The sequence below is a fragment of the Falco punctatus genome, assembly GCF_963210335.1.
Source record: "Falco punctatus genome assembly, chromosome: 9".
In the NCBI taxonomy this organism is placed as follows: Eukaryota; Metazoa; Chordata; class Aves; order Falconiformes; family Falconidae; genus Falco; species Falco punctatus.
The window spans coordinates 5,558,741-5,574,556 of NC_137589.1; the positions used below are offsets into that span (position 1 = coordinate 5,558,741).

Sequence of the window (15,816 nt, forward strand, 5' to 3'; positions counted from 1 at the left end):
CATATTGCCTGATTCAGCTTTATTGCCCTGGCATAAAGCTGGAGTCATTCTGGCTAAGTGGAAAACTGGAGCCTAACTGCTCCAGACACGGCCCGGCGTCTCTCGGGAGGCGGGAATTCTGCAGAGGAGCAGGACGAGGCCCCGGTGCGCTGGCTTACCCCGCGGGGACAGGCGGGCGCATGTCCCAGCCCCGCTCCAGCACCCCCGACCCCATCCCCAGGGAAATGCCATCCTTTCTGTCCTGAGGGCAGGGAGCTGAAGCGGGATGAAGGCCTAGCGGGCACAGGGAGCCCCAGCAGGGGACATGTAATAAAACCAAACCCGCAGGCACCTGGCTTGGGACTCGCTGGTCTGGCCCTCTTCAGAGCTGGTTTCTGTGAGGGTGCTTGCAAGGTCACCCAAGGGCACAGAGAAATGTGATGTAGCATGTTATTATCGTCCTCCTAAAAAAAGCATGGACACCTACGTATGTATTTTAGGATTTTTTGTCTAGAAATGCAGCTCCTGCGGGGAGCCGGCTGCGGTGCTCAGGCCAGGAGGCCCAGCCCGGCCTCCCCGCGGGCTGACACACCTGTCCCCAGCAGATATTGTGGCTTTTGCCGACTGCAGTGGAGTCGCGACATATTTTATCAGGAAGCATTCCTTCTGAGGACAGTAATGTAATGTCACACCTAAGGAAGGGGCGGCTTATAAGCCAACCTGAGCCGGGGGATGGAGCACGCAAGGCACTAAATACGGGGCCGTTTCCCAGGTGAGGCTGTCAGGGGGCTGAGGAACAAGGTTTATTTCAATTTATTTAGTATGTCTCTTGAGGCCGGCTGTTTGCTGGGTAAATAACGGGCGGGGAGGCCGGGCCCGGGCAGGGCTCCGTTATTCCTGAGTCCCGGGGACCATCTGCTGGCGGGCGCGGGCAGCGCGGCTGCGGCCTGGCTCCGGCCCGGCCCTCTGCGGGGCTTTAATGACGCCGATTCCCGTGTCAAGGTGATTTCAGGGAGTCACAGAGCGCTCGGGGTTGGAAGGGGCCTGTGGAGCTCGGTTCGGCCGAGCCCCTGCTGCAGCAGGTCCCCCTGAGCAGGCTGCGCAGAGCTGCGTCCAGGCGCGTTTGGAATGTCTCCAGAGGAGACTCCGCAGCCTCTCCGGGCGCCCCCAGGGTAAAAAGGTTTTTCCTCGCAGTAAGAAGGAGCCTCCTTGGTCGCAGCCTGTGCCCATGGCCCCTTGCCCTCGCAGCTCTCGCAGCCGGTCCTCACCTCCTCATGCTCATAAACCCCAAACTATGCAGAAAAGAAATGCTTTGACTGACAAAATCTCACCCTAGCCAGATGTAAATCAATTATTCAAATCATTCAGCGACTTAAATTTGGGTAGGTGCCACAGTTAACAGGTCTCAAGCCCGATTTTTGTCACCTAACGGAACAGGGCGGCACATACAGTGAGGCTGTATGCACGTCGGTGCGTGTGAAAGGATTTCCCCAGGAGCTCTGAGGGGTCTAACAGCAGCGAGGGGGTTCCCGAGCCAGTCCCCAGCTGTGTCACCGTGACACCTCCCGAACCAAAGAGTGTCCCCAGAGCTCAGCCATGGCTGGCTCACCTGGCCGGCAGCTACAGGCCTAGCTGAGCAAACGCCACACCTCGTGACGGACTGACACCTGTGATACAGAGGGAAAAAAAAAATTTAAAGCATGTAAAAAGAAATGTTTCTATTTTGTAACCAGAAGTTGAGAAATGTGAGTTAGAAAGGTAATTTTAATAGTTAAATGGGAACGTGGTGAGGACTCTGGTCGCTAACAGCTGGTTGCCAATACATCATTCTCTGGTGATTTCTTTGAGGAAACCTCCAAAAATCTTTTCACATTAACGGTCTCCAGAATGGGCGTTAAGTTTCCTATTATTGTAAGCAAAGCATGGGAAGCTTGATACCCTGCGTGGGAGCCAGATGCCAGGCCAAGCACGGGCAGCAGCTGGGGAACAGTTGAGGAGTGACCAAGCACTGTTGCCAATTGGAAGAAGGAAGGAATTCCTGAGAAAAAAGCAGTTTTCAGAAGGATTCTGAAGGTAAGCTGGAGTGACAGGGGCATGAATAAGTGATGGTCCCGTTATTTTAGTATACGGAGGAAAAAGAAAAGGGAAAAAAATATTTTAGTGATTCTGAAGAGACCACAGTGACCAGGGGTAAGAAGAAAGGAGCTGAGGGAAGAGATGCAGTGCTCCAGAACAAGACAGCTGCTAATGCCCTCCATAATTCTAGGGAAAACAGAGAAAGGGGGAAGAAGAGATGTTTGAGAAATGTGTTTGTCTGAAAGGTTTCCACATTCTCAGCTGAAAGGCACTTTAATTATTGTATGACCTTGTTTCTAAAAAATAGGATTACATTCCCAGGACCAGATACATGACCTCTTGTAAAAAAATCTGTCTGGTTTTGATATCATCAGAATTCATTTCCTCAATTTAAATTTCATTAGTATGAACAGGTAAGACATACACTCCAGTTCTTCAGCCTGTTGGGTGGTATCAGTAGGTATCCATATTTGTACATATATTCCTTGTATTTATATATGTTCCTTCAGAAGGACTGATTCCTTTTTAACTGACTTGAGCATGAAAGCCTCTCTAATACTTCTCCTGTTTGTATAATATCAGGCAGCTGGGGAGTAATTTAATGGACCAAAAAAAAAGTTATTGCTGATGGTCCTAATCAGTCAGTTCTCTATTGCTATTTGATATCTTGCTCTGTCAAAGGAACAAGTCATGAATGCGTGAATTAAGTATGATTTAAGGACACTTAAATATCAACAGAAGGAGACTGCAGATGAAATTGTAGTGGCTTTGATTCTTAAATTTCAAAATTCCTGTCAATCATTGTCATTGCTGTCATTATTTTGAATGTGCAAACATGAAGTTTCCAAACCAGACAGCTGAATAAATCAAATAAGGCAAATACAGATACACAAAAGTGAGAGGCTAAAAATCTCTGTCTGTAAAATAAGTTTTATCTGGTTGCTGCTTGCCAAGAGGTTTTTGTACTCCAATAATTCATGGAAAATAATAACATTTTAAATATTTATGTGTTAATTCTAGCTTAAATACTAAACCAAGGGGACTTGGTTCATGCCTGTGATCAATATTTCTTTTTATGTGCTGCAGCAAGGTAATAGAAACAATAATTTGTTGCTGTTCTCTCATTGTGGAAAATGCTGTGGGTGGAAATAAACCCCTGAAAAGGACAGTAAAGTAAAATCTGGGCTACAGGTCAAAATGCCATTTGGTCACCATGGTCACTATTGCGAGTAAACAACAGAACGGAGGTGCTAGCATGGTTCAAGCAGCAGCAGCCTAATCTGCTTTTTAGGGTTAGCAATATCTAAAAAATATCACATGTGTGATGGCAACCAAATTTGCAGCCTCCTGGCTGCATTTTAGTTGGAAGAACCATGTCAGCTCAAATATTACATAAATACTGTTCATATTCACTTGGATTTAGCGTGGTTATGTTGAAGAGGGCTCCCAGGAAGAAGGATGCCCGCACACGTGTGACAGACACCTTCCTTGACAGCAGCGCAGTAAAATGCCCTAACTGTTCTTCAGACTGGCAAGAAATTTTGCATATACTGTAATGGTAAACTATGCAAAAATAGGCTCCTTCTCAACCTAATTCAGGCACTGTGAAAAACTGAAAGTCTGAAGTTTTATCTGAGTTTGATCACTGGATTCAGAGTGCACAGGAGCGTTTCCACTTCACACGATAGATCACCTCATTCCCTTCCTTGTAGTGAGAAATTACTGTAGATGGAGAGAATTTGACAATATGCCAGTTTTCCTTCTGCTGCTGCTTTTTTTTTTCCTTAATTAATTAAAAAAAAATTTCAAAAGATCCCCAGATTTCAGAAAGAAGACATTGCATCCCTACTATATAGAGCATGAGATGCTGAGAGGAACACACACTACAGCAGGGATTACTTTTCCTGCCTGGGATATAGTTTTGCAGACTACTTTCATTCCAGGGCTAGCTTTACCAACGAAACAGAGCTATACTATATCATCGCATATATAAAATTACATGCTTCAGCTATCTTGAGAGAACAGCTTGGCTGCAGAATTGGACGTATTGCTAGGGAATCGGTCCAGGAAAAAGCATTTCATGGATGCTGAGCAGCAAATGAATGGCTAGCACAGCTCCTGCTGCCTGCCAGCCCCGTCACAGTGATGGGTAAGTGAAAACTGGTTATTGCTGCCATAAATGTCCCCCTGCAGCATTTTTTGTGTGTGTGCTGTTCCCTTGCCATCAGTGAGATCATTTGACTTTTCATGGGTTAACGCATCGCTTTGTGTATACTGCTATTTTAAAAAGCAATTAAAAAGCTGAGTGATAGCGCCCAGCACGCTCCCATGAGTCTCTGCTAATCAAGGTGGTTACCTTCAGCTAACTGCAGCATTTTTGATTCCACTGAGAGATGCAATTCTAGTTCAGGCAAGTGTATTTGAACTACGTTTTATGGTAAGAAAAAATACTACAAAGCAAACAGCTCTTCCTGAGAACTACCTGAATTCACCAGAGCCAGCGTGGCTGAAAGCTGTTTTCATTTTGTCCTGCCTTGCAGCCCTGATCACGATCTGTAAGGGCTGCAGCTTCAGTGCCACCCCACTCCTTCCCAGCCCTATTTCTCCTGGGTTTTATCACAGCCCAGTATTCAGGATTAGCAAGTCAAACATGCAGCTAACAGCTCTGGAGTTTTTTTAATGTACCCTGTCCTTCTGTAGGTGTGAGAAGCAGGGCTGCTCCCATTCTACTTGAAGATAATGCAGTATGGTGAGCAACAGCAGGCCTTTGATGTGACTTGCAGCCAATATTCCAGCAGAAGACACATCACAACCTGCCACAACCAAACCTCCACCAAAATCACACTTGAATGGGCCTTCCCAGACCACAATGAGCTTTGTTAGACAAAACACATGGTGATTCCTTCATATGGACATCTGCATTCATAGTGCAAATAAAATGGTGTAGGAGAGCCTATGGAGGCATGGCTTTTATGAGTGGTCCTCTCTCTCTCTTGTCTCGGCCCTGCTTTAGCCCCCCTTGAACTGCTTCAAGAAATTAAGGTGCCAGATTTTTTTCCATTTTTGAGGAGATATTTTCCTGATGTCTTACTGCCCTGCTGCAGAAGAGCAGAAATGCAGCAGCAGCAGTGCGGTAAGGCTGATGGCAGAGGGAGTTTGGTGGCAGCCATCCATTGGGTCACTTGGTCTGCAGTGTCCGACATTCCCTGTCCACTCCTGTTGCTGCCCTAAGAAGCTGAGACTGAGGTCAAGCTTTCAGGAGCATGTCTACAAGCAGTGCAAAAAGCTCCAACAGTTCCTGGGTTTAAATAAATAGATCCAATGAGGATCCCACAGGAAGCCTCAACACCTCAAGAACACATAAGGAAAAAGAAAAAGCTTGCATATAAGTCCCACTATTCAGATCAGGGAAAATAAAGTGCAATTTCCAAAGAACTTCTTCTCTCAGGTCACTGTTTCTGACTTGGACCAGCATTTTCTGTTATCTTCTGCACATGGGTAAAAAGAGTTCCTTTGGATGGGATTTCTGGGTATACAACCTTAGAGAAGAAAAAAAGAGGAGAAAAACTCAAATATTAAGAGTTTTCTGAACTGTAGAAGGACTTATGTGCCTGTTTCTTTCTCCAGTTTTCTTAGCTGGCCTCAGTAAAGACTCCCACCTCCCCTCAAAGCTTCCCTCACTTCTGCCTTTAGTCTGTCACCACTGAAAGTGTTATCCAAAGCTAAACATACTTGTACTGTGGGGTTTTTTCCTATTATAAATGTCTATTTTTTCTGTGTAATTTTTCTGGGTTTATACAGGTAGCAAAACCATAAGATGTGCCTGTATCACCTGTCCAGCATGCTGCCCTTTTTGGAGGCCACGGTGGTACGTACCTCTGAGGAGCTCACCCTGTACGTCCCAGCCCCGATGCCAGACCTGCTGTACTGCCTGGAGGCTCCGGTGTGCCTCAGCTAAGGGGCTGAAGGCAAGGTTTCTGTTGAAAAAACAAGTACGGAAGTACGTTGATTAGATGACACCTGAAGGAGTTTCTCTTGTAAATTATGAAGGTGATTTTACTGCAGAAAGAAGAATGAATGAGCGCACTGATGCTCAACAAGAACTCCATAAATGAGCCCTGATTTGTCAGTGCAGCCTCTTCAGACTTTTTGTGCTGAACTAGCAGAGTCTAATCCAATTTAATGCATCCAAATTCCCAGCAGCAACCGGCAGGAAAGCAGGACAAAGCTGCCATCCAGACGGCCAGCTCTGAGAGGGTACCTGGAGCTGAGACAGGGCTGAGACACTTGAGGGTCGGTGTCTGTCTGCAGGCACCTCGCTTCAACCAGGGCAAACTTCCAACTGCAGCAACATCACTAAACCTTGTCCTCATTTCAGGCATCGGCTCCAGTCCCATGTCCTCTGCCTGACTGGGGGCTTCTGGCCACCTTGACCTCAGTTTCCCAGTTATGAAAATAAGATGAATGAAAAGGCTTCTGTAGTTGCTGGGCAAATCTGCAGCAAAATTTTTCAGGGGAAAAAAAAAAAAAAGAAAGAAAAAAAAAAAAGAGAACTATTTTAAGAAGTATTTTAAATGCTGTGGCTGACTCTGTGTTTCTCAAGCCCAAAGCAGCCCGCAGGCCATCTGTCTTCTGAAGAACTGGTCTCTGAGACTGGGCACAGAAAGATCCTCAAGCACACCATGACTTAGAAATCGGCTCCAAGATGGGGAGGACTGTTTTATTTGCTGGCTTGGGACACCCCATCCATGGGCTACTAATCCTCTTTTCATCCTCCTGATGAAAGCAAGCTGAAGGAGAGGTCACCAGGATTTGCCCCAAATAGCTTGGGTTTGCAGCGCGGTCTGGAGCCAAAGTTTGGATAAGCATAAAAAGCTTTGGATAAGCCATGTTGAAGTGAAGGTCAGATGAGATCAGTATACTGCTGATCATTCATGAGTATTACTTTCAGTTTCCACAAGGGATCCTGATCTTTGGGCAGGCCGAAGATGGCTTTTTCAGGGACTGCTTCTCTCTAACATTAATGGGAGGCATCAAATCAAAGTTTTCTCCTGCCCCCCCACACCTCTCACCCTCCTCAGAAGAGTCTTATCGAGGCCAGCTCTGAAAGCTGCATGGGCTTGCACAGTTCCTAAAATATCACAGCTGAAATTGCCAGCAATTGGTGAAACCCGCTTGACTGCAAAGGCGCCCTCATTTCACGAACACCTCACTCCAAACGCAGACACTTTTTTCATGCACACATCCATCTCTGGGCCAGGGTTTTGACCCCACGGCTGTGCTGCGATTACGAAGGAAGATCTACTAAATCTAGGAAAAATCAACAGAGCAGAGCTGCGTCAGCAACATGCTTTAGCAGAAGCTCCTCCCAGTCCTAAACCTTGGGGAGCGCTAACCAAACCAACCCAGGGACAAACCATTCCTTTTCATCTGCCGCAGAAACATCACCAAATGAAAAGCAGCCTGGTAGATCTCTCCTCTCCATGAGCTCCTCCTACACTTGATTACAGGAATGCTAATAAACCCATTGCCAAAGCCCCACGGGCACAGCCCTGCTCGGATGACTTCTCGATGAACATTTTTCCTGGCTCAGCCAGTTGCTCCGCTCATGGATTTGCTTCATCCTGGTAACCGATTTGCTCTTTCCAGAGTTATATTCATTGAAACTGAATATTTAACAAAACCAGACATGTTTATCCAATATGAGGAGTCATAGCTGGCTGAGAGAATGTGGAAACTGAAGTGATGGAGACTGCCAAATGCTCATAAGCACTGGTAACAGTACAGTGCAAAAGAAATGTCCAAAAAGACAGCTCCCAAAAGTAAAGCTTAACCCTTAGAAGAACTGAACAAGCGGAGAGGTGAAGACAGGGCTTGTCACTAGCTGCTCTTCCCTGCCTACGCACAGCCGGTGGCAGCACCTTTCACAGATGTCGTGAATCACAGGTGAGAACAAAAAAAGCACTGAGGCCATTTGATACTGCAAAGGTTCTTATTTCATTTCTGTGACAGTGGATTGCTTTAAAAGTGTGTCTTAACCCCCAGCTCTGCAGCCCCAGCAAGGCTTGACTCTCACAACTGACTGTGATTTAAATAGCTCCTGCTTTAAAAGCAGCTTCTGGGTTTCTGGCATGCCTGTCAGTGGGGCAGGAGCTGTTCTCTGGGGCTGGTTATATGGGCCTTAGCCAATAAGTCTTCATACATGGGATAAAATAAAATAGAGTGAAACCCATCATGCTGCTAAAGGCTGAAACTAGCAATCATCATCGTAAAGTTGGGAGAGGCAAATTAAGAGATTATGATGCTATTAGAAATGTCATCCCAGTGCCACATATATATGAGAACTTGAAATTAATAAATACATGCTTTTGGGGATTTTTATTTTTCTTAAATGAAAGTCCTCCAAAAGCTGCAAAAGGGGTTAAGAAGAAGTTGCTAAAGGGAGATGAACATCCTCAGGATCTCAAGAACATATCACAAAAGCTCTGTGAAGACTGGGAGAGCACAGGAGCAAAGCCATGCATCAAAAATTTGTTTTAAAACAAAATCAGGCTCTGACCTGGCTGGAGAGAAACGAGCCAGTCCGTCTGAGCTCCAAGCCGGTTCTGCAGACACTGACCTTTTCACACTGAAAATCAGAAACTGAAGGTGACTGTCACTGCTTAAAATGAGCCATCTCAAGTGAAGGTGGTAGGAACCAGTGTCTGCACTTGAACAACAGCCTCATTTTTTTGGCCACGTCTCTGCTGGTGTGCCAACACCTCCCCCCTTGAGTGTTTAGACCAAAAAATGAAAAATATTTTGGTGAGGATGAAGGGCAGGAAGTCTTCAGAAAAGGGAAACAATTTCAAGTAAGAGATTCCTCTTCACCTTTCAAACGTTATCTCATACTTACAAGACTTTTCAGCTAGCAGCTAAAAGGGCAGGTTTTGAAAGAAGTATTGCCGGCTGGGCTAAATCAGGTTGCTAGAAAAGGTGTAAGCAATTTGAGTAACAGTGTACTCCTTCACAGATTACTGGTGCCAAGTGCAGAGTAGAGGAGGGTTGGGTGGCTGCTCAGCTCCATCCCCCCACTCTCATTCCTCTGCTTTACTTTTGTTCCCAAAACGTGCATTACCTCTCTCCCTTGGGAACCCGTCCCTATGGCAACATATAGGGCTATCTGGATGCAGGCATGCTGGTACTTTGACAGCCCCTTCTTCCTGTGACAGTTCTTACGGCAACATCCTGGGATTGTCAGAAAGATGACGTGAGATTGCCTGTGTCCAAGACACCATTTGGATGATTTTCTACTGAGAACTTTTTTTTGCAGTCTTTCACTCTTCTAACTCTTGAACTCTCAGTCTGTACACCACGACTGCAATTTTATTGAAATGTGTTGCAAAATCTATGTATTTGCTTTTATCAGCAAAAATCTGTAACCTCAAATGAGATGTTTTTGACAAGACCTACTTTCCATAAAGCCACGTTGCCAAGTGTTGCATGCTGCTTCTGTGGTTCTTTCTGAACTGAATCCCACAGCGGCTTTTCCCTTGTTTTGCTCAGATGCTAACAAAGTTTGCTTGTAGCTACACCGCCAATGCAATGGATTTCTAGCTACGCTCTTTATACACACAGTTACTGGGATGAACACTGTTACCACTTTTTTCCACTCTGTTGTGAGTAAATATGCTACATCTGAGCATGTCATAAATTTCCCAATTAAAAATGCCCCTCATGCGCTGCTGGCTTCGGATGATCAGAGGGAGTGTATGGGTGCGCAGGGTGGCAACGTGGAGCTCCAGGAACTGCAGTCAGGACTTCTGATTTCAAAAGCATGGAACTCCTTCCCAGGGGCAGTCACCAGCCACAGCCAAGAGCTTTGGGCTACATCCTAAACATCCATAGGGTCCGGAAAGGTTGAGACCCTTTGGAGTGATGCTTAAAATGAAATCTGTCACAGTTGGGCTTTTGTTGCACACAAAGACATGACAGCACAAGGTACAAGGGTGGGGTTTTTTAATCCCTACTGAACAGAGCCCACAACTGACATTTCACATGAAAAAAAGGTTAAAAAAGAAACTGTGATCTGTGACACCAAGACGTATTTAAAACTTTATTAAATATCACAGGTGGCATTGAGGTAATCTTCTCTGATCTAGATTTTAAAGCTCACAAGCTTCCAGAATTGCTTATTCCTTACCAAGGCCAAGAGACAACTTGGAACTTTGCTCTCACTGCGGGAAAAGTCAGGCGTGGATGAATATTGACACAAATTAAATTGTACATTTGTGTGTATGCTCTTTGAGAAAGTGCAGGGGCACTTCGTGCAGATGTGCACTCCTGGTAGGTCCCAGAGGCTCTCATTGTCTTTGAGAAGGCTGGTAAAGTAAGGAAACGCTGTCTGTACTGCCAAAACCAAAGGGATATCAAGAAATGATGGAAATTATGATTTTGGGCTATCTAGAAGTCTTACAATTTATACTTATAATTGAGAGTTTCTCTCACGTATAAATCAGAAATTAGAAATCTCTTGCTTTTGAGATCCTTTCTTGAAGGTGCATGGGTAGCGTTAAACTCAAACCCAGTTACTTACCTGACTGATCCACTACACAGATCCAACTAATACAACAGACAAAAAAGAAGCCGTATCATGCCCAGTTGCAGCAGAAGGCATTTCATTATCACTCTGCTCCTTTTGTCTCAACTGTCTGTCAATGTTAAGGAAGACAGAAAGAGGATGCCACTGCGCCACCAGGAAGGATTTGACTTCAGAACAACCAAACTACAGACAATTACTTTCTATTTTACATATGACTGGGAATAGCTCTGCACAGTCATGGAAACTTTAAAATATTTTCTGTATTTTTAATAGAGCTTAAAAAATATTCCTTCTATTTTGTTCCATTTTTTTTCTGTGCTTGTCTTTCTGTTAATGTTTATGCCAAGCACCATTGTGAAACCCCTCTGGTATCATCAACCCCTGAATAGGGTTTATCATTTCTAGATCCATACGTGCATGCACACTTCAGGTTCATAATTAGGCAGGAAAAATGTCAGACCCTAAAAAGCAAAACACAGCCCGTCACATGCCGGGTGGCAGAATCAAACGGAGGCGGTTGGGAGGCTGGGAGCTGCCTGAAGCTCTGAGTCCTGGCTCTAGTCAGGAACGACAGATGGTGTTTGTCAAGAGGATAGAGCCTTACCTTCTTATTTTTATCATGGAAATATCACAGTAAGAAAACTATCAGCATTCACTAGTTTATCTAACAGATTTAAGAAATACATCCCACTGAAAAAGAATTCCAGAATTCCTGCTGGAAAACAGACTGCCAGATGCAACTGGAAATCCCCATTAAAAGATGCAGTTTTTTATCAAGAGACGTTGTCAGCCACTGCCTGTATTTTATTTTCTCATGAAGAAAATGCACTGAGCATACACAGAGATCACATTCAATACAGATTTATCATTACAGAACAATCAGAAAACAAAGATACAATCAATAGTATTTCCTGTAGCAGAAGATATTGAAGGAACTGATTTAAGCTGAGAATGAAATGAGAAATACTTAAACCAACACAAGTGATTTTTACACAGACATTTAAGTCTAAATAAACATTCTCAGCCAGGATCTGCTGCATTGTTGCAATCTTTACAATCAACAGCTTTATCAGACCTATGCCTAACGACTAAGCACAGACCAGAATCGCCTTGTCTGAGAGCCCGTGCAAACAAAAACCCAGAAGAACAGTCCCAGTCTGAAGCCACAACCTACCTGAGCTGATGAAAGGATCCACACGGAGCAAAGAGTACAATAAAACAAGGAGACAGACTTGCCCGTGTGCCACGCAATAACTACAAGGCAGGCTAGGGTTATATCTACACGTAGGTTTCACTGACTTCACTTGAAGAAGCTCTCTAAAGTTTGCAGCCTTAATCAAAGTTTTGTGAATGTGCAGAATTCTATGACACACTGCCTGGAACTGATTTTTCAAAGAATTATACTGAAAAAAAGTCACAACACAAAGCTAGTGAAGAAGCTACTTTGCCACATATTTTGTGAGTTCCATAAACCTGATGACCAGACTTTCTCCAAATGGACAACTAAAACTAGAACTTGAAAGACCACCTCTACTTCAATTACACCAGCTGGACTTTAAGCCAGTCCTGTGGGTGTTGTGTGCGAGAGATCAGACCAGTCATCACAGCCGGGCATTAAAATCTACAGATCCCACTCCTCTGCCTGCCTGTCCCTCTGAGGTTTGAAGCAAAGCAGGTGCCACCCCGCTCCCCAATATCATAGACCGCTATCACATCATGCGTTACGTCACTTCTCGTCTTGCCTGGTTTCAACACAACTGCTTCCAAGGACCACCTGCCTGCCAGCTAGTGGCACACAGTGGCCTTCTGTGATGTGGCCCGTTCTGGATCATTTACTTGGTGAGACTACAATGAATGGGATTATTGAAAATGTTGATTTAGTTCCTTATATCTCTAAAGATCTCCAAGCAATTTCGCTCACTTTGCAAAATGAAAAGGCTACGTAAACCACCACAGATCAACTCAATCATGTAATTGAAGGGGGAGATACATACTCTTACTCTCAAAGAATGAAGTTTAGGACAGTGAAGATTTAATTACATAGTTGAAACCACAAGAAGAATTTGGATAAATAAAAACCTTATTACTCAAGTTATAATTTGCCTACAAAACAGGGATTAATCACTTGTTCTCAAAACCAGCAGTAGAGATAGAACAAGCTGACCTTTGGAGAGAGCTGACCAGTTCAAAATAACTTCAAAGCTCGTTTTCCCTTCTTCTTCCAGTGCCGTGGTATGATTCTCAAAGGATCAGAAAAGAGAAGACTGGAAGTTTGTTTTTTTCCCCCAGGAAATATACATAATATAACATACCTCCATGCATTGTTTTCTTAATGACCTTCTCTTACCAGTTTGTATTAATACTAAATCATTATTTTGAGTTTTCTGGCTTTGTCTGATTTGCAAATTTTCTCTGAAATGCTTGCTAGAATTTTCAGTCACTTTGTGCTTGAAAATTTTAGCTTGCTTCTGAATGTCTGCCAACAGTAAACAGCATTTGGAAGATACTGGTCCTTTATCCTCCTGGAAAGCTACTTGCAGCTAAGATACATACAAACATTTAAATTGTAGGAAAATGTTACATATACGCACAATCACCCCTTATGATAAACAAGAAGAGGACAGCTTTTCTTACATATAGCTCAAGACATATTAAACGGATGCAACAATTTTTTTTTTATCTGAACATCTGTCAGGTCTGCCTACTGCTTTTTGCCTACTGAGAAATATGGTACATGGAGTAACATAATTAGGAAATGTAATCATCCCTTTCTGAGAAGGCAGACTTGTTGCTTCAGGATAGTCTTCCCCCCCAGCCCCTCATGTCAGCTTCAACAACGGATGCCACAGCAATGTAAAGATGAGGAGGGAGAAGTAGCTCGTGGAGGTGGTGACTCTCGAAGCCAAGCTTTTTGCATTGCAGTTGTTTGAGTAGCAGCAGTGAACGCTCACTCCAGGCGCTCTGGATCCGTCCCTCCTGGCCCGCTCGCAGAAGGACCTGAACGAACAGGACTTCATAATGCCACCTGGAACAGAGCCACATTGAACCCAAAGGGACCTGCACGTTCATGGCCACCTGCTCCTGCCCACATGCCCTCAGCACCAACCCGACCATCCAATATTGAACAACATTAGGTCTGGCTGTCCCTTACAAGTAAACGAATATAACTGCATCAGATTACAGCACACTAACGAGTTCCCACTCAAGGTAAATAATTGCAATTTATCTTGGATGCAACTGATGCAGCTTAAATATCTCTGAGCGTGCTCAGGTTCAGTGCCTCATTAGCTGCTTTTCCTTCCTAATTTCCAGGTAAGTCATTTCACTTTAAAATGATAGATTTAAATAAGGAGTGGGCAATACTTATAGTGCTTTTTTACAGCTTTCACACAGCACGGATAAAGCTCGTCACAGCACACTGACAAATCACACTTCGCGGGATTTTGTATTAGATTGCTGCTAAACCAATAAAATTAGGGATTGAGATTTATTAATAGGGTTTGTTTTGAGAGGAAATATTTACCTTTGTTTTTCTCCTTAGCTTACCATACACTCTTATTTTTCCAACACTGATTATTTATTTCTATTATTAAAAATGTAATGAGTCTGAACTGTTTGTGACTACTTACTTCCTTGTCCTCTAATGACCGCACATGCATCTGAATGCCCTGGACATTGCTGAGTTCCTTGTCTGTTACAGTCTTCATCACTAGAACCTACACAGGTGTAACACTGCAGTGCCTCACCTGGCATTAAAGAAGAAAGACCACTTATCACTGTAGTGTTTAGTTTACAAAAAATATTTTAAAATATCAGCTGCACAGTCCTTCTAATTTTGTTGGAAGCACATGCAAAAAATTGCAAAGGTTTAAAAAAATCTGAAGATTCTGCAATTTCTATCATAATTTCTTTTTTAGAAGTGGTCCAGATACTGATTTTAAACATAAAAAATAATCAGCCACGTATTAGTTGTTACAATTCACTTAAAATAATCCAAGAACATCTGATCTTCTGTAATTGTATCCACACCTCCTTGCAACATTTTCAGAGCAGAGTCCACTGTAACAAGTTGGGAGTATCATGTTTCCCCCCACCTTCCCTCATGATCTTTGGTCCACAGTACCACGAAAAAGTCATTGTACATGTGCAAAATCACACTGTGGTCCGTATTTCAGTTCCTCCTAGAGTACCACTCCGGCTGGCTGGCACAACAGTGTTTCTTAAGTTTTGCTTTTCTTTAAACATTGCAACTGTAACTCAGTCCTGTACCTTTTCCTTGTTCAAACTGTGAGGCATTTTCAAAGGCAAGCATGAATTTGAAATATTATTTAAGATACCATGGATGAAACCTGCAGAGCAGAAAGCACACTCGTGGTCCATAGGGACACACGCATTTAAATTCGTTACCTTACATCCTGACATTTACATTTCATAGCACTGGTGAAATTCTGCACTGCCAACCACATACACAAAATAAACTGAAACCGAACAGACTCAGGAGAGAAGCCCGGAACAGCGAAGAGGCTCAGCCACGCCTCAAGTAGGAAATGAAAAATAAATAACAAAGGAAAGGGAGTTGACTTACTTTTGAGTACAAAAAGGGAGCTGACAAGAACCAGGCTGAAGACTGTCCACATCATGAAGATCCAAGAGATGTACCATTAGGCAAAGAAAGCAGTTTGTTTGCTATTGAAGCCTTAACGCTTATCTTACATACCTAATCCTCTGCAGAGGATAACTTACAGGATAAAGAGGTGTGCGAGAATGCTACTTATCTAGCTTACTCTGGTTGTACTTCTAATCACACGTCTTTCCATCTCCACAAACCCTGCAGGCAAACTCACCCAGCAGCAGGAAGAAGAAAACGCAGCCACCTTTCGGTGATAGATACGCGTAAAACCCACCATCCCACCACCGCATGTCACAGCCTTCAACTCATGCAAGCAGCCTCGTTACATTCACCTATGGGATTTGCTGGATCAGGGTTAGAGGATTAAACATTTCGGAGGATTAAGCCTAGGCTCGAGACCTCAGAGCGGTTCAAATCTAGCATATATATATATATATATATATATGTATGTATAGAAAGAAGAAGATACAGACACAGATACGTGCACATAAGCTGTATATTCTTGTGACCCACGGAGAGCTCCAAGCAGCGACCCATGAAGCGCTTTCTG

At 43.9% G+C, this 15,816-nt stretch overlaps 1 protein-coding gene and 1 long non-coding RNA gene across 2 annotated transcripts; one reads left to right on the plus strand and one right to left on the minus strand.

Annotated features, from left to right (window-relative positions):
* Positions 1-1,230: 1,230 nt before the first annotated feature.
* LOC308069353 lies at positions 1,231-6,608 on the plus strand. The gene is made up of 2 exons (XR_013930349.1): positions 1,231-2,052; positions 5,857-6,608. It is a non-coding gene; the product is annotated as an uncharacterized lncRNA (long non-coding RNA).
* Positions 6,609-9,662: 3,054 nt separating this feature from the next.
* Positions 9,663-15,790, minus strand: LOC308069352 (uncharacterized protein). Its single transcript, XM_080401512.1, has 3 exons — positions 15,222-15,790; positions 14,266-14,382; positions 9,663-13,661 (listed from the first exon to the last, which is right to left on the minus strand). Exons 1-3 carry the CDS (start codon positions 15,274-15,276, stop codon positions 13,456-13,458), a joined length of 378 nt encoding a protein of 125 aa, XP_080257638.1. The 5' UTR covers positions 15,277-15,790; the 3' UTR covers positions 9,663-13,455.
* Between the last annotated feature and the right edge of the window lie 26 nt (positions 15,791-15,816).

Excerpts from the sequence above, each read along its gene's own strand:
- LOC308069352 (XM_080401512.1), bottom strand. The coding sequence starts at position 15,276 with ATGATGTGGACAGTCTTCAGCCTGGTTCTTGTCAGCTCCCTTTTTGTA. Across the intron at positions 14,383-15,221 it reads CTCCCTTTTTGTACTCAAAA|GTGAGGCACTGCAGTGTTAC; the intron begins GTAAGTCAACTC and ends CTTTAATGCCAG. Across the intron at positions 13,662-14,265 it reads GGTCATTAGAGGACAAGGAA|GTGGCATTATGAAGTCCTGT; the intron begins GTAAGTAGTCAC and ends GCTCTGTTCCAG.